The sequence below is a fragment of the Salarias fasciatus genome, chromosome 6 (genome assembly GCF_902148845.1).
Source record: "Salarias fasciatus chromosome 6, fSalaFa1.1, whole genome shotgun sequence".
Classification (NCBI taxonomy): Eukaryota; Metazoa; Chordata; class Actinopteri; order Blenniiformes; family Blenniidae; genus Salarias; species Salarias fasciatus.
This window is the reverse complement of record NC_043750.1, coordinates 24,109,759-24,128,798: the sequence shown is the minus strand read 5'-3', so window position 1 is coordinate 24,128,798 and position 19,040 is coordinate 24,109,759. Positions and strand designations below refer to the sequence as shown.

The 19,040-nt window shown below is 40.1% G+C and overlaps 1 protein-coding gene across 1 annotated transcript; it reads left to right on the top strand.

Moving 5' to 3' along the window:
* The first annotated feature begins 11,602 nt into the window (after window positions 1-11,602).
* npy2r (neuropeptide Y receptor Y2) lies at window positions 11,603-12,729 on the top strand. The gene has a single exon (XM_030094416.1). It carries the CDS (start codon window positions 11,620-11,622, stop codon window positions 12,727-12,729), a length of 1,110 nt encoding a protein of 369 aa, XP_029950276.1. The 5' UTR covers window positions 11,603-11,619.
* Window positions 12,730-19,040: the final 6,311 nt, after the last annotated feature.

The window sequence follows — 19,040 nt, the reverse complement described above, 5'->3', positions numbered from 1 at the left end:
GAAGCCCCACTCTGTGACTAAAGGCACTGGGAAACTCACATGTCCACCTCTTGTAAAAAAAAAAAAATATAGCTATATATCATTATTTTTAAATTGTAGATTGTTAAAAATATTCTGATTTTTTAAAACCTGTATTACCAGACTTGTCTGCCTTGTAAATGCATTAATCTGCTCCAAATAGCTTCAAAGCTCTGGATCTTTTTTTATGAGATGAATATGTTTGTCTTTTATTCATCATTGATGCTCAGCTTTACTCAGAAATTTTGAATGGATTCAGATTTCTTTGGCTTCATAGACTCAAAGTTCAGCTGATGAATTACAACAAAGAGACCAACACGGATTGGTAATATCTTGTGATAAATATTTTCTCTTTACGCCGCGAAAAGCGACAGGAAACTGGCCTTTGCAATCATCCAGAAAAGTAGTCAGTGTGAGACCATCCTCTCATGGTGTTATAGGTTAACTGCTGGCTTGGACACAGTGCAATACATTTATTCTTCTGTAATATAATTGTGACAAATTCGTTTTTGCATTTTTCTTTTTTCTGCAGCTCATTAAACATGCATTTGTACCTGACTTCCTGTCCTTGTGTGAAAGATCAAACATTTCTGTCATTTTAACCATCACAGTTAAACACTTGTGGATGGATAAAAGCAGCACTTTAAAATGATAAATGGACTCTTTATGGGAACACTGTCAGGCTGCTATTTATTCCTCTGAGTTGGAGTATAAATTAGATTGCAAGATTCATCTCCTCTGCGTAGTCATTAAAGCTACTTCACCAGCATCCTGAATAAAACATGCCAAAATCTAAAAAAGACAAATAGAAATACAGAGCTGACTACTATTAGCACAATATTGAAAAATTGGGCTGAAAGCTGAATATCTGATGTAAGTAAAACAGTTTTTACCATGTCACTTCAAGTTGAGAACCAGCAGTCACAGACTTCTCACAGTCTGAGACGGTTCAGCGTTTCGACCATAATCCTGCAGAGAATGTCACTGCAACAGCAACAACATCCTGCACACAATGTTCCTAAGCTGCTTTTAAGTAATCCAGAGTATGTCAATAAAAAGGTCTCTCACACACACATGATGGGAATACAGAGGATATTTAATAGTAATTGCTCAAATTGATTGAATGTATTTGTTTGGGCAAAAAGGAAAAACATTTAAAATGGTTTCATGTGTCAACAGAGACATTCAGCGGTGGACAATGAATACTAATACACACCAATTAATCTTCATAACGGTTTGTTTTGGTCAATTTGTCTTTGTCTACAAAACTATTGCACATACTCCTTGGCAGTTTTTTTTCCAAGACACATTTTATAATCTTGAAAACAAGTAAATAAATCCCCAGTTGAATTATTCCAGATGTCAGATTTTAAGATCCTTTTGTTTATAGAAAAACTGAATCCTAAAAGCATAAAATCAGATTGAATGAGAGAAGAACAATCTCTCGATATACATGTAGAGCAGGCATGTAGGAATAATGTGACAAGAAAACATGATGAGGACGGTTTATGAGCTGTTACTTGTATTGTGGCGGTTAGCAGAGAACTGAGCGCAGCAAGGACGATCACAATAGGCCACGACATAAAAATCCCATTGTTGAGTCTGTACGTTGTTCATATTCCCAGTTCTAGTGACATGCTGTGAAAGCTGAATGGATAACAGCATCAATTAGTATTCAAAATGCTGCAGGACTCAGAGGCTGCCTGCTTGTCTAAATATGCAATCACTCAATGGCTTTAGATAGCATATAAACCAGGGTTTGTTTTATTTTGAAAAATATTTTCTTTACAACACAGCCACTAAATCTTCTTTCTATTGTCTTACATCTTGTCATCTGGTTTATTTGTCCTTGAAGCACAATTTAAATATGTAAATTCCCACGAGCCACATATATATTACCCCCATGTACAGAAATAAAATCAATAGCCAATGTTAATTTGCCTCTAACCTGAATAAAACAGACAAATACCATTGTTCAAAGAAGATAATTGCCTTTCTGTTACACACAGACACTGATCCCACAGAGAAGCAAGTATGCATTGATTCAAGAGGAGCTTCTCTAATGGATTGAACCCTGTAAGTTGTATTGAGCTGAGACAAGGTGCACTCACAGCTAAGATCGAAGACTAAATGAATTTTCCCACATCAAAAAACCAACACTTTGAAGTCTCAGCTTTGATTCACTTGTGAAAATTAGATTTCAATTACTGTTTTTTCACACAGTATCAGGTGCTGCCTGTATAACAGTAAACACCTCAGAGCACACCTCACAAGGCCGCCATGTAAAGCAAATACTTTGTTTCTTCGAGAAAAAATTGCTATGAATTACAGCACACACTGTCAGTTTCTAAGAAGAAGTCGCACTTGTTTAACACGTAAACATGATGACAAAGTCCACGATTGACAAAGGAAGATGGAACCACTGTTGCTTCTTTGATCTAAGCGATATTCTGTTCACACTGTTTGATTCGTGCTGTACACTATTCCACAACGAAAGCAGGACATGCTGTTGAGAACATTGCTTCTTTCTCTGTTGACATAGTTTGCAGCATCAAGGAAAGTTAATTCCAAACATACCTAATGTGTAATAGCTCCGGCACAACTAAAAAGTCACCACTAATTACATTAGATTAAATTAAAAGCCACACTTAAAGAGAGTTAAAACCACACAATTTTGATGATAAACCCACTTTTAAAAATTGACAGTCTATGAGGTTGTATAAAGAAAAAACCCATCTCTGTGGTCTCATGGTTCCATGTCATTCAGCACATTTCAAACCCAGCTTCATGGTAAGCAGACAACTGTATACACCCCATCCAGTCATCCATCTTCTGTCTTACAAATGGTCACATGGTTGGATCCCCTCTCAGCCGGCAGTGGGTGAAGGCAGGCTGGATCCGGGACACATCAACAGTCCAAACATGAGCCATTTTGTTTGAACAATTGGAGGAGCCATTTATCGTTTCCAGTATTTGACCTCTAGGGGGAGCAGGATAGGGGAGGCATATTCGGAGCACACAGATGATGGGCTTCAGGTGTGCAAGAGAGGGAGAACACATGCTGCGTACATGACTGGAATTTCACCTATAATTGCAAAAAATGAAGCAATTTAACAGTATGTACTCGTGGACAGTGTTGTTGATAATGCTTTTTTGGGAAACGAAGTTAAGTAACACATTACACTTACAATATCTGATAAAATTACTTTCCAGACTACAGTGTGTTTTACTTTAGGTGTTTTATTCTGTGTAAACTTCTGGTCCTTCCGCCTACTAGGCCACTTCTTCTTCTTCCATGATGTTTTACGGCAGATTGCATCGCATTGGTTGCATTACCGCTACCTGCTAGTCATTGTACCTCTATCTTATAATATTCTTACATTTTCCCCACCGAGGCCGTTTCTTTTAGGAAGCCAATCAGATGTCCTCCCCCTCTTCCCCATTTCAATATTTCCTTCACCCCTTATCCACCCACTCCTCTCCTTAATCCTGCTATCATTTTCCTTATTTCTTGATGATGTTTCCTGCAGTTTACTAAAACGTGTTCAACTGTTTCTGGGTCGTGGCATTCATCACAGAGTCCTGTTGGATATTTGCCATTTAGATGTCTTGTACTATTTCGGTAAGTATGTCCAATTCTTTGTCGTGTAATGGTTTTCTCCTCTTCTCTGCTGCCTCCTCTCATCCTCTTACTTCCCACTTCCTTTTGTATGCTGTAAAGGTGCCTTCCTCAATTTTCTTTGTCCATCGCAACTGCCACTTTTTATTTATTTCTCTCCACAGTTCACACTATGGACTTTCCCTCTGATCTGGATGATCTGGACAGTCTAATGGGTGTATCAATATGTTCCTACCTCACAGCTTCTTTGGCCAATTTATTTGCTCTTTCTTTCCCTCCAACACCCACATGAGCAGCAACCCACATGAATATAATTTCCACCCCTTGTCCCTTCATTTCTGCATGTTCCAACATTACTTTATTTGTGGGATATACCTGACCGGATGCTCTTTAATACGGACACTGAGTCACTGCAGATGATTTTATTTGTCTTACTCTCTGATCCACTTCAATGCCATCAAAATGGCATACATCTCCACAGAGAACACACTGAGCCCAGAGGCGGAGCGTTGGTCTCAGTACAGAGGGGGCGGAGCATTCTCAATGGGCCCTTATGATAGTAATTTTATCATTCAAACAATACCCCATCCTACCATCAAACAACACACTAATGCTCACTTTAATTGAGCCAAGCAAACCTATATGCCTCAGAAAGCAAAATAAAGTCACAAAGCAGTTCACAAACTTGTTCTGAAGAACAAATACACATGTGCACGCACACACACACACACACACACACACACACACACACACACACACACACACACACCACACACACACACACACACACATACACACATACACACACACACACACACACATATACACAAATGCAGAGCCTGACAGCTGTCAATCTCAGAGTGTCCGCTGTCCATGGTGCTGAAATCTCAGAGAAAAAGTCACGGGCTACATCTGTATCATCTTTGATACAGTTTAAATATAAAATGAACACTGCTGGTCTAAAATTACACAATCTATTCAGATAGATATAGACACAGCTATCTATATCTTTGGGAATTCACGTGTATTAGAAAAAAATAGACTCGGCAGTCTCTTGTAGTTGAAAGCAACACAAGGCACATTCAAATAGGCAGGTGTTTAAGACCACAGCATTCTGATAAAGATAATATTTTTGAAGGTTTCACTGACTCACTAGTGGCTCCGATGTTAGGTTTTGGGTAGTACCGCTAGCGGCTAGCATAGTGTTTAGCATACTGTTTAACTTCCCTCCAAAGAGTTCAGATCAAGTGCAAAGAAAAAACTCGTTCATGCCGCACAGCCAATCAGCGCTGGCTTACAGCTCTGATGCATTCATGGACAGTCGGAATGTAAGAATTGGCAAATTGGAGCCCACACTCATATGCGTATACCTTCTGGCACACGCTGCACATTTTATTATAATAATTCATTTCCGAGTAAATGTGAACACATCACATGAAACAGGGCCCTATGACCTTGTGGGCCCTGGGGCGACCGCCCCCTTGCCTCCACTCTGGCTACAGGCTACAGACCGAGCCGGTTTGGTTTCATGAAAATTGATTTTTATCAATTTTCATGAGAACAATCAGGCCATGTCTCTCATTATGTCTAGAAATGAACAATGGATCAGATGATGACTAAGTGGGAACATCCAGTGCTCTCAGTCAAATTTACATTTTTCTATAACAGCCTGAGTAATATATTGAACTTTACAGTGCCTCGAAGCTCTTGTTCTGTCTGGAGGTTTGCTTTTTAACACATTAAAGCATGCAATGAGAACAGAAACTGTAAAGCTACACTTACATCATTGAGATGACTTATTGTAGCCCTCATTTCCTCACTGAGTCCGATGAAGCGGAAGTCATTCAGTTATTCTTGTATATTGTTTCTCTTATTCCTATGGAACTGTTAAAGTTGCGTGATGCTTTATGTGACATTCAGACTGACACTGCATGATTGTCCCCTACAGTATTGTTGGTCTCGGAGGGTAAATATGGCACAGCGACATCTTCAGAATTAGTCTGACAGGTTACACAAGTATGAGTTGAGTGTGTGACACATCTGAACCCCAACTTGAGCTTTATGGTAGACCGAATGAGAACGTGTGACAGCTGTGGCTGAATCTGAATCAAAATAACCTTATTTAGATTCACTAGCGATGCTCTGGATGTACAGATTTAGGCCGGCGTAAACACATCCAGAGGGGTCAGACCTGCTTCGCTGTGTGAATAGATGATTCTTTTAACTCCACCGCTGCAGCTGAAACGAACATAAACCTGTGAGCTGATTGAAAGGACACAAACAACAATGCATCGACACAGTTTCTGTATGGATTCGAACATGTGCTGCGTGGCGTCCTTGATCTCATTCCCTTCGTTTCCTCTCATATCCCCTTTTCTTGTCCAGACAAAAGAGACGGTGTCCTCAAATAGGCTGTTTGTGAACAAAATCACGTCAGTGATCTTATAACATAGGGTCTGAATTTTGACAAAGGCACATGATGTAACATGATAGAATAAAAAAAAATATATAAGCCAGCGGATTGAAATTCTATTATCATTTTACTTTTGGCTCGTTTTCTTGCCTCACAGTGAGGTGAAGTCTGAGGTTCACTGAAAGCCTCCAGGCTTCTCAGTATATTCTTCCTGTTTGTGCACAGAATTTCTTCAGCTGATCTGACTATTTCTAAGGGCTTAGGTGCCTGTAGGTGTGAATGTGTGTGTGTGACGGCTCTTACCCCTGCTTCTGCCCCCACTGACCCTAACTTAAATACAGATTAAGTTGATGAAGTTGAAATGAAATTAACTTAATACATGTCTTTAAATAGGTCATGATTAGGTGTCACAGGCACCTGGGTTTAGCATACTAATGTCTTTTGCTATCCAGAGTGGTAAATGTGCCACCGACCTCTTTGGACTTAAGCCAGGAAGGGAAAGGGAAAAAAAAACAACACACACACACACACACACACACACACACACACACACACACACACACACACACACACACACACACACACACACACACACACACACACACACACACACACACACATGTTTGTACAGCTATATGTTGTGAGGACATTCATTGACATAAAGTATTTCCTAGCCCCTTACTCGAACCCTAACCATCAAAAATGAATGCCTAACCCTAACCTATGCCCTAAACCTAACCTAAACCTAATTGTAACCTTAAATCAAAAATCAAGTCTGAACCCTCAAAAAAGCCAAAAAAGGTCTGTCAAATAGTGAGGACCGGCAAAAATGTCCTCACTTTCCAAAAATTGTCCTCACTTGTAAGGTTAAAAACCCAATGTCCTCACAAAAAGTCCTCACAACATATAGCTGTACAAGTACACACACACACACACACACACACACACACACACACACACACACACACACACACACACACACACACACACACACAGACATAATGCATTCCATTCAGTTGTCATAATCCTGCACTCCGAAGGTTGTTGGGCTCATCTGAAATTCTGCTGAATGATGAGTTCAGAAAGCACAAAGGAAATTAATTTAATCAGGCTAAATTACATTTTAGCGCTCGTCCATCATTTCCGTAAAAATAAAGTGATGCAAGAACCGTATAATTAGGAGTTTTCCTTTTTTTAATTTTGATCACATTTGATTAGAACATTATCCACTTCACCACTGTGGCAATTTTGCTACCCGTCAGTGTTTCTCTGGTGATTTTGAGAAAACTGTCTTGACAGGACAAAACTTCTGCCATCAGGATAAATTTGACTAATACAGCAAACAAAAATACATTTCAATGAGTTCATGATTGAAGCGTTTTAAGGAAAATCTGCACAGTGAAAAGATTTGTTCTGTTGCAGCTTTAGTGGATGCAGTGACCGTCCATGGTACCCAGTGAACCATTCAGTGTCTCTCTCACACACACACACACACACACACACACACACACACACACACACACACACACACACACACACACACACACACAGGTCAGAGTCACCGTAACAAATGTGACCATTTCAGGAAGCAGGAGTACCTGGTGAAAATCTGCGCACATTCCACGATGTTCTCTCTAAGAGATGAGAAGATGAGGTTTTTGACAATTTTAGAGACATAAAATCAAAAAATTCAATGCTTTGATAAAACAATTTAAAATACTGGATTGACCTGAACTTGTAACTATAATGTGGATCAATCATCTTGTATCTCAGGAAGTTCAAACTAAATGTATATACAGTCGACATCCTTTCTCTTGCCTCTGGATGAGGGTTCTCCATAAAAAGATGCATCAGAATACTGAACATGCCGATATTTAAAATAATATGAATGCAAAAGTTGTTGAAATCTCATCTACACTCATTCCCAGGCACTATTTTGCTTGGAATCATTTTCAGCATATCTTTTGGGATTATCTATTCTGCATCAGGAAACAATAGAACTTATGTGAGTGGCCTAATGTGCCAGATCATCTGTTTGAAGGGGAAGATCCTTAAAAGCAATGAATAAAACTAGCATGAAAACCATTTTTAATTCTTAGAATGTTTTTGCATACTGAAAAGGAGCCATACTGACATGAACAGTTGTTTTATTCATGCTCTATTTTTTCAGGCCCCTCATGTCGATGGTGACCAGTCAGAGCACTTCTAAAAATAGAGAGACGCTGGATGGACATAATTGTCCTAAAGTAAATGACTCCAGTGGGAACAATAGGTTCAGTAAACTCTCCCTTTGTCTATTTTCCCATCACAAATTATATTGATTTAATTTAGTACCCCTTCATTATTCCTCCACCCTGAAATATATAGCAGTTTGCTTATTTTAATACTTTTTTTTTGACATATCAAAATCGGGCCAGCGTTTGGTCATTGTTTGCTTTCGTTGAGAGAGCTCTCCACATGGCCGCTGGTTCAGGATTTCCTGGTTTCTCTCATTGCTTTAACATCTGTATTCTTACACTGGGAGCAAATTGGACTCAACAGAAGAGGCTGTTTGACAGTAACTCAATTTGTCAAAGCAGCATGGTGTCTTGGTTTATAACAGTGGTAATCAGATTATTACAGGCTTAATGGTTTGACAAGAACCAGCTCCATAGTGCAAATGTAGACACTCATGGTCATAATTCAGAATGGATTACTGCACAAAGGGAGGTCTTTGGAAATGAGATAGAGGTACAGGGAAAGAAAGCGCCAGTTTACATGATTTTATGTGAGGATTTTCTTTTTACCTCTATGCATGTTATTGCTTGACAAATTCTGATTTGTATGGCATTAAATAATTTTTATTGTTATTTTATATATTTATAATTTTTTTCCAATGAATAAAATAAAACTAAATCTTGATGTCATCAATTGAACATTGCAAGAAAGAAAAACGTTGCGGTGAGCTCTTCTTGCGTGGGGAAACTGAAAACCATTAACATAGAACTGCTTCTGTTGGTCTCCTTTTAGCTCAAGTTTGATCTTAGATGGGTCAAACCAGGAAAATGACGGGAGAATTTGTATTTCAATATATTTGATGTAAATCTTACATAGTTTGAAACTTACATATCAAAATGTAATTCAAATTTTTAACAAAAAAAGATATTTTTAGTCCATTTGCAGGACATATTGTCTCAATTTGTTTGCAAATGAAAATGCAGAAAACAACACAACTTTGTTTTTTGGCTGTCTGAATCTGCCGAAAGATTTGAAAGTCTCTGTGACCAGATTTGACTAATGTTAAAAGTTAGTTGCTTTTCAAATCACACAATTTCTGCAACTGATTTTTTTTCCAGTGCCCCCCTCACTGCAAAAAGAGCTTGTTTTCATGACTGCTGTTCTTACTGAGACATTTTTGCCTCTCGTAACAAACAGCTGTATCAGTTTTACACTATGCAGGAGGGATCATCCTGATGGATCTGGTCTGGTTTTGGCCCACAGGCCATATATTTAACACCTCAGGGTTAAGTCACAGAGAAGAGTCGGGCACACCTTGACCAAATTATGGCTCAGGTAATTATGATTTGTGTTAATGACTGGAGGAGGAGGAAATGACGGTCTGGATCTCTTTACCCTTCAATTATCAAAACATTTATTTCCTTCCTCTCCCAAGAATTACATGGAAGACCTCTTGGCCAAAACAGAGACTGTTACATTCATCCCTTCATGACTCTGTGCTCATCATTAATTATGGATGAGAGATAATCAGTTGCCAGCCAGTGGTTTACATTCAAAATTAAGTGTGTAAGGATATCTATTTGTTCTTCTGATTAAGGAGATTTGGTGGTTTGCTTCTTATTAAGGGATTTCTGCAGCAAGAATATCTCAGTCAGAATGTCAGCTTGTTGAAATTCTGTTTTCGGTGGTCTGCTGAAGGCTTTCCCTCCGTCACAGCTCCAAATCACATTTTCCTGGAGTTTGCCTGCAGTTGCTCACACAGCTGGTGCTTAACAGCAGGATATGCTCACACTCTCATTGATTTTAGCAATATTAACACATTTTATTCTCTTAATAAAAATATTCTCAAACCTAACACAAGTCTTTGACCGAGGATGGACGACAAAAGCACCACTTAATCCACCCGTGACGCACATTTAGACTCAGTCCAGAGGCGAGGTGCATGGAAATGGAGCCGCTATAAGGCACAAAGGCGTGATGCGGGTCCACAGGGACGCGTGTCAGTGGAAAAAGCGTTTCCTCTCTTTCTCTCCAACCGCAGCGCAGCGCAGCTCTGCAGTCGAAGCGCCAGCGGACGCAGTGCGCGCGGGTCCCTGTTGCGCTCTTCCTTTTACGCGCGCCTCTCCTTCCCCCTAAGAAAAAGAAGAAGATTACTCAGTCAGCGCATTTTGGCCAGTAAAAGCAGTTTTTTTTTCTTCTTTTTGTTTCTGGTGGATACCCATGGAAAGAGAAGAAGCATTCATAAACTTTTCTGCAGCCACAATGAAAGGAATGTAAAGAAAAAAAGACTTGGCACTGAGGTAAGTGCATCTTAATTATAATATGTCGGTGTGAAAAGCCACAACGAGCGTGGGTTGTTCCGTGGAGATCCTTTGAAGTTTAATTTAAGATGACAGAAAACGTATCAACAAACTAATGGAAAAAAAAAAAGACAAGCAGATAGATCCAGGGATGCGCACACTGGAAGTGTTGGCTGGTTGATTGTGATTTCCAAACTGAACTCCATAATTAAGAATCCATCACACCATGAAGATAGATAGAATTCATTACCCCTGAGGGAAATTCAAGTAGTATTTCCATCCAGTGAGGACTTCAGGATGGTGCAGAAAGGTTTTCCTGACTGCTGTCATTTCATTTCATTTAATTTGATAAGTGTCTCCTCACATCTGCATGCTTGTACTTACAGTAATTGTACATAATGCACTTCAGCATGTCGCTCTCGAAATTGGACATTATAAAATTCTCTTAAGATGTATATGTTCTGTCTTTTACTGTATTCTTCTTGACATTTAAATATTGTTTCTGTAGATAAAATGAGCATTTTGCACCAGCTCAGCAGGAGAATCAGTCCTCTTACCTCAACAGAACCACACTTTATCTTTTGTTAAGGACCCTTTAGGTTTATTGGTGTATAAGATACTATTACAGTTTGTTGATATGTCTCACATCTTCTGGAGATACCAACAGATCTGGAAAAAAGAACATTTACTTCCCCACTTACTTCCCCACTCAAGAGTGGAGGCATGAGTCACCACTTACAGAACTAATGCTCAGTTAAAAAGATGAAACATAAACACTGAATTAATTTCACTCTCGGTAGTAATACTAAATAGCTGATTTATCTTTAGATCTGATTGATGTTTTGTGATGAATTTAGCATAAATCCCACAGCTTCGGCTACATCAGGACACTTTATCACAGTAATACAGCTTTGAAAATCCTTTTCTGACGGAAGATATTTTTCCAGAGTTCAACTTGATAAAAAATAATTATTTCATCATGCGTCACAATGTGCATTTCTCAAGCTTTTCTCTCTTTTCATTTGCAGACTGACTTATGGGGGCCGACAACAATGGATCCCGAGCATCAGATGAACATGACTCAAGTGGAAAATCCTCAACTTAAAGTCAAGTCCTCCAATTGCTGCTCATCAACAGGAACAATAAACGACGACGGCTTCCTGAAGCTGGAGGACAGCACCAAGCTGGTTGGAGTTCAGGTCATTCTCATCCTTGCTTACAGCATGATCATCCTGTTCGGGGTCATCGGGAATTCCTTGGTGATATATGTGGTGTTCAAGTTCAAAAACCTCCAAACTGTGACCAATTTCTTCATTGTGAACTTAGCCGTGGCTGACTTGCTGGTGAACATGCTGTGCCTGCCCTTCACGCTGGTCTACACGCTGTACGGCGAGTGGATGTTCGGGCAGGTGCTGTGCTACCTGCTGCCCTGCGCGCAGGGCATGGCCGTGCACGTGTCCACCATCACGCTCAACGTCATCGCGCTGGACCGCCACCGCAGCATCATCTACCACATGGAGACCAAGATGTCCAAAGACATGTGCGCGCTGGTGATCGCCATCACGTGGGCCGTCAGCTCCCTGCTGGCCCTCCCCCTGGCCATCTTCAGGGAGTACGGGTCCTTCGACCTCTCCGAGGACGAGTCCATCCAGGTCTGCGCCGAGAAGTGGCCGGAGAGTAGCATGAACGGCAGCATCTACAGCATGTCCATGCTGCTGCTGCAGTACGTCCTGCCCCTGACCATCAACTCGGTGGCGTACATCCGCATCTGGAAGAAGCTGAAGACCCACATGGCGCTCGGCCGAAACGACCGCCACCAGCGCCGGAAGAAGACCACCAAGATGCTGCTGACCATGGTGGTGGTGTTCGCCGTCAGCTGGCTGCCCTTCCACGCCTTCCAGCTGGCGGCGGACATCGACGGCTCCCTGCCTTCCATGAAGGACTTCAAGCTGCTGTTCACCGCGTTCCACATCGTGGCCATGTGCTCCACCTTCGTCAATCCCATTCTGTACGGGTGGATGAACAAGAACTACAGGACGGCGTTCCTGTCGGTGTGCAAATGTCACTGGCCTTTCAGCGGCGCGTCCAGGAGCTCGGAGGGGAGGGACACTCCAAAAGAGGAGGACAGGGTTTGTACGGAGTGCAAATTAACAAATGTGTAGCACCTCGTTTTGCCGGTTTGGGTGAAATCTGCAGTCACACACACACCGACACGCACCGAACCAATAAACTGACACAGACTTCATATCAAACCGGAATGCAGCTTGATTGAAATGTGAACATTGTGCTGATCGAAGATATGAAAACAGACCATAGGCGGGATGTACAGGATGTGGCAGACGTCACTGCACTGGTGTGTATAAGAAAACTATTTCTCTCTTTTTTCATGAAAGCTTCTGTTACACATTTTGTTTCCGATGTTTGAAATACCTCTGAGGCCGCCGGGCTTATTATTGTGAAAGAAGTTTTTGTCCTTAGTGCTACAACTTTCCAATGTGAAGACAAAATGAAACTGAACTGAAGTGAAATGCTGTTTCTTTGTTTTATGTGTAATTTTAGACCTTGCTGTGTGAGATAAACACACCGTCTGAAGCACATTTAAAAGATGGTTTATTGACTGTTTGTCCTGTAATGTGAAGTGTGGGTTTTCACGTCTTTTAAAGACATTTTGATTGTTCAGTTATTAAAATGAATCCATTTGTTTGAACATTAAGGAAGCTACAGCATCATGTTTGAGAATTCATTCAGAAATAAATAATGAGTAGTTACTCACAGCTTGTGTGATTTTGAGTCAAACTATTCATTGTTGTTGCAGTTTGAGTGAAATAAATAAGCAGGCAGCTAATCATTTCAAATGATTTGAAACTTGAACCTGGGTAACATTGAATCATCTCATTGAGCTGGAATAATATTGTTTTTTTTCTAAATAAATATCTGAACTTGTCCTCTGAGTCTCTTTAAGTAACTTCTACAATTTGGCCTATTTCCTCTCTTCTTCTCTATCTTGTAAAAACGATCAATACCCAGCAGACTGACTTGTAAAAAGCAGCAGAAGAAGCGTTCAGTGAAATGTTTTATCTGATTTCTCTTTGTTAGCCAATAATTTCTGTCAAAAGCAGCAGAATACGAGTTGAGGGAAAGTCGTTGTGTCAAGTGACTTTATTAAATTGATAATGAAAATGTGTCAAGTTGTACTTCAGAGGTAAAAAGTTTTTTTTTTTCCTTTGATGCAGTAGTGGCATCCAGTTTTCATTATTAATTATTCAGTTAGATTTTTGCAAAATACAATTTCCCTTGATAGACGGTGTGTCAACCTAAACCTGCTCTGCTGCCGGTGGGGACGGTGCGTTTCAGGAAGGGATAAACTCATGACTTTTACCCCAGCAGTTGTTAAACAGGTTCAGGGTTTCTTGGTCGGGTGTAAATCTGACACTAGCTCTCTGTATGTGTATATATAGTATATGTGTATGTATGTGGGTGTAAACAACACAAGAAGGAGCACCAGTAGTATCGTTCCACTTTGAGCATATAATCCCTGTTAGATATGATTTCCAGAAAAGAGGACTGAGCGGTTTGACCTTGCCGTCTTGCTTCATTTCAGAAGTCCATTATTTTCTGTACCTGCACATTCGACCAGTGTTCCCCCCTTTCCTTTACTGAAACCACAAACTCTTACTCCGTGGAGAGAGAATATAATGAAATCATCCACCTATAATTGCAGATGATAAACTGCTTCTCCAGAAAACCGTCCTTAAACACACATTTCCATTCAGAGGGGAAGACATGCTGCCCAAACCAATTCGTAAAAGAGATGTAATCTACGTACTGAACAGCGTGTGGTGGACATGATAAACGCTAATGCTTTAGTTAAGAAAATCAAGCAAACTGATTCATATGCAGTGGCCTTGTATCATCTGGCGTTTCCCCTCAGGGGTCTGCGTTTATCTAAGCCCCCTCTGCTGTTTCACCAGCCGTCCTCATTCTCTGGGTTCTTCTTGGCCTCTATAGCTTTAGGTTTTAAAGTGCTCAACCTAAGCTGCTCCTCTGATCCGGTCATTGTAAATCCTGTCCGTTGGGCTCTCTCCCAGAGGAAATCTTTTTTTTTCTGCCACTTCCAGGTCAGCCTCGTGTCTTTTCGCCGTCTCCAAACCAAACACCACAGCGGGCCTCGTCTCTGTCCTGTAAACATTCCTCTTTCACTCTCGCTGCAGTAATAATGTCTCCAAATCCATTTATATCATTTAAATCATTTACTTTCAAAGACAGGAGCTGTTTTGTGCTCAAGAAAAAAAAAAAAACAAAACACCATTGTTCCTCACTGAACATGTTAGATGTTCATGATTACATATTTCTCTGATCTCCACATGTCAGGTGCTGCAAGGCGACCTCCAGCTGCACCGATTATGATGTGAACACAACAGAAACTGGCAACAATGAATCTGAAGTGAAAACAGCCACAGAACGCCTCCCAACATCAGGACAGATTGCTGCTGCTGCTGTTGCTGCCACTGTGTTTAGTTGTTTAGACGAGCTCCTCAGAGGAGAGTCTATACAGGGTGTTTTTTGAGGAAAGTGCAGAGATTCAGAACATCCACGATTTGCAGAAAAGTACAGGCTAACAAAGAGAGTATCTCAATTGGAACAAGGCGTCTATTCAAGGCTGAATTATTGAATTCGAATACTTCAATATTTGTGAAATTCACAACAGGTAGTGAAGATTCCATTAAAAAAAAACATTTCCAATAATTAAAATAGTGCTTGCTCATGTGCTCAACCAAATAAAATGTATCAAAAGCAATGCATTTGAAAAAGAAAATGTCTATTTTAATTTGATCAAAGTGAAAAATGTTGGGATAACAAAACCCAGAAAAATACTTGCCGCAGCATTTTCGAAACACATTTTCTTGCAGGAGTGAAGACGAGAAGATACACGTTACAGAAAAGGCTTGAAGTGACAAAACAAACATCAATATAAACATTTCATAATCTGCATGAAATTATATCATTACAATATTTCAAGAATCCATAAAAAACTTGGAGAAACTGACTTTGAGACAGCACCGCAGTGGAAATGTTGACACTTTCTCAAACTTCATATGTGGCTTTAATAAATTACACATCATTTCAATTTATTTTTTATTGACATGCTCCCCAACATGTTGGTGCTGTTTTCATTGATTCATACAAGATAATAATAACTCACCTGTTTGTTTATCATATTACATAGCTGCAGTTTGTTTTTATATAACACCACACAATAATGCTCTATAACATATATTAGAGAAGCACCACAGCCTCCTGAAATGGCATACATGTGTCTAATGACAAAATGTGGGCCTCATGAATGATCATGGACACAATCCAGACTTTTTTTTTACTATTAAAAGGAGGAAAAGGACATAAAATGTCAGTGTTTTTTAGTGTTAAGAATGCCTGAACCTGAATCAATACACTGTATATATGTTTATATATCCGTTTGCAGGTTGTTTGCGTTACATTGCAGTAGCACAATGTGCAATCACATTTTTAATCAATTCCCATGATTGAAATGCTTGTAGCGAACAGCAAAACGAACAAGGCAACTTATCTTAACTTTGAATGAATGAGTCAGCACACGAGAGACTCCAATCTGGACGGCCAAGCCATCAAGCAACTTGTAAAAATTTCAAAGAAAACAATGGATTTTATAACACATTTCGGAGCAGACACAATACGGTGCTGACACTGAAGCTGAGATATTGGTGATGCTGCCATAAAAAGAAAGCTGGTTGTAAAGACATGCATTATGCGTTATTTTTTCAACGTTTCACTGTGTTTTGCACCAGTAGGCATCAATAAAGTTGACTTTGTGTTGAGACTGTCATCATTTTTGGTCCTAATTTTTTGATTTTGGTAAAATACAGATATTATCATCACATATGTGCTGCACCAAAACAAAGAAAAACTTTAAAGTTTCAATTTAAAGGTAATTTATAAGGCAGTCTGACCCACTCAAGATAAACTATAGGCTTTATGTGGCCCCTGAACTAAATTATATTTTACACTTTTGCCCAGAAGTTATTATAAATGACCACTTCATCCTATCCACCACAGTTACACAGTGGATATCTTAAATATAAGTAAATGTAAAAGCTTGCTTGGAGCCCTCCCAAATCTCTGATCTCTGATTTCCCAGAACATCACAGTGAAGTCAGACTTCAGCAGACACACACTCACTCTCATTAACACGCAAAAGCTCAAACCTTCACATTTAATTTAAAGCAAAAAGCTTCTTCTCAGCTTTGCTCCAGATTCCTGAAAATATTTTAATCTGGTATTCTTTGAATGTCTCATCTGATTTTCTGGAGCTCAGAGAAGCGGAAGCCTCAACCTGCGCACAAAAACTACAGTGATGGAGTTTTCTGCTCTTCTTTGTTTACAAGTGTCTTCTTAACTGGATCAACCTGTTGTTCTGAACATTGTGAATTCTCAGCAGGAAAAACAAACAAGTTGGAAACTTTCTCCTCCCTCCTAGTTGGTCTTTGTTTTCAGCGAACGCTGTAATCATGACCATTTGCCTTCACAGTGATTACACCGGCGCTCGGATGCTATAGAGCCCTTCCTGTTGACCACGTCCGCACTGATTTGCTTTGTGTGTACGTGAGGAGACGAGGGACTGCGACATTAGCCGCAGGTCTCCATTTTTAGTAGGCTGTTCGTGCCGTAATCAATAACGGTTTCTTAAACTGTCTGATGCTATTGAGCTGCTGCTGCAGTCACAGAGTATTGGCTCCAGGATGAGGATGCAGGCTAATTAAGTACAATGAACAATAGGTTTGCACTAACTACATTCCCCTTTGTTTGCTGCTGCTCCGCTCTGCTGGCTTTCATGCGAGAAAGCACTTAACTCAATCCCCATTTCTTGGCTTTCCATGTATTAATATTTGATTGGTGGTATTTTGTGTGGTGAGCATTGATTTTTGTCAATTGCTCTTCAACTTGCTGGCGAGCGTGACGGGGTTTTCAGGGCATTTTGACATGATGGGATCAGCAGCCACTCCAGTTTAGTAAAGTGGGGGTTTTTTTGTTACGGTGTGTGATGCTAATGAAGGTATGAGCAGCATGGAAAAAGTTCAGCAATATCAATTACTAACCTGAGGACATGTGGAAACAGCAGCATGGAAATTATTCCTAAGGGAAATTCAACATTTCTGAGTTGTGCATGTGATCATGAAAAACATTGTGATCAGTGTGAGTTAGTGAGCATGTTCCCAGTCGCAAGTTCCCAGTTTCACGTGTCTCAGGTGTGTTTTCCCACTCAAGGTCACAGCTTTACCACTTCCCAACAACTGATCAATTCACCCAGCCAGAATTCACTGGCAAACATTCTGGAATTAAGAAAACAGTCATAAACGGTTTGATGCAGTTTAATCACAAGCTTTGCTGTATTTCAGCTCAATTACCTTCTGCTGGAATAGAAGGCTTTTTTCTGTTTTTTTTTTTTTTTTTTTTAATTAAAGGGCTGTAATGACCCAAAAGGGTGGAAAATTGCATTATGGGTTGATACAATTACATTAAACTAAGATAAGCAGTTTAATGTACTTTTTTTTTAAACTGGTCTTCATGCTAAGATAAAAACAACATATGATGCAGTGCGGTGTGAAAACTGAGCGCACCTGCAATCTATTTGCTTTGGACGTAATAACTCACATTACTGCGTGATAGGCAGAAAAATAAATTGTCCTTTTCAGGCCAAAAGGAATTAAACTGCAATGAGCTTAAACAGGCATGAGCAGCCAGCAGCTCAAGGCTCGACAAGCCCCGTCCTCATGATATGCAGCCCGCTGAATTATTGATTGTACAGATAATGGAAGGAATAGGCAGGTGAAATGATTACAAAATACTGTATTGCTAAATTTATATCGGATGGAAAATGTGGAATCCATCCATCTTGATTGAAATGAGAGATATACAACTAAATCTTATAATTATCTTCCATATTCTCTATCTATTCTTGAGGTACATGTGCTCTGTCACAGTTTGGCCTTCTCTCTGTGACAGAGACTTTTCTGCAGAACCTACAGTGATTAAAGTTGGGACTTAGTGCCTCAGAAACTTTTATAGAAAGATTTTTTTAAATAGATAATTCATATTGCATGAATATGTAAAACAAACATCTGGCATGAGGCTTATCAGTATTGCTGTATTGATTTGGAAACCATCCAGAAACTACAGCTTGCCATGAGGAAAAGCATCTATGGCATTTGAGTATCTTATGTGTTCATTTAATGTCTTCCTTTGTTGGAATACATGCGTCAGGTGGGAGAGGAAGTCTCTTTCTCTCTCCTCTACTGGTAAGATGTAGCCCAGTCGCATTAAGGGAGGAGATGTGTATCCCCCTTGGGCTGGGCCTGAATGTGAGGCACGCAGGCATGCAGGCCCACCGGCGTGTGGACACGCCCTGGTGCCACACAAAACAACCCCCAGCTATGGG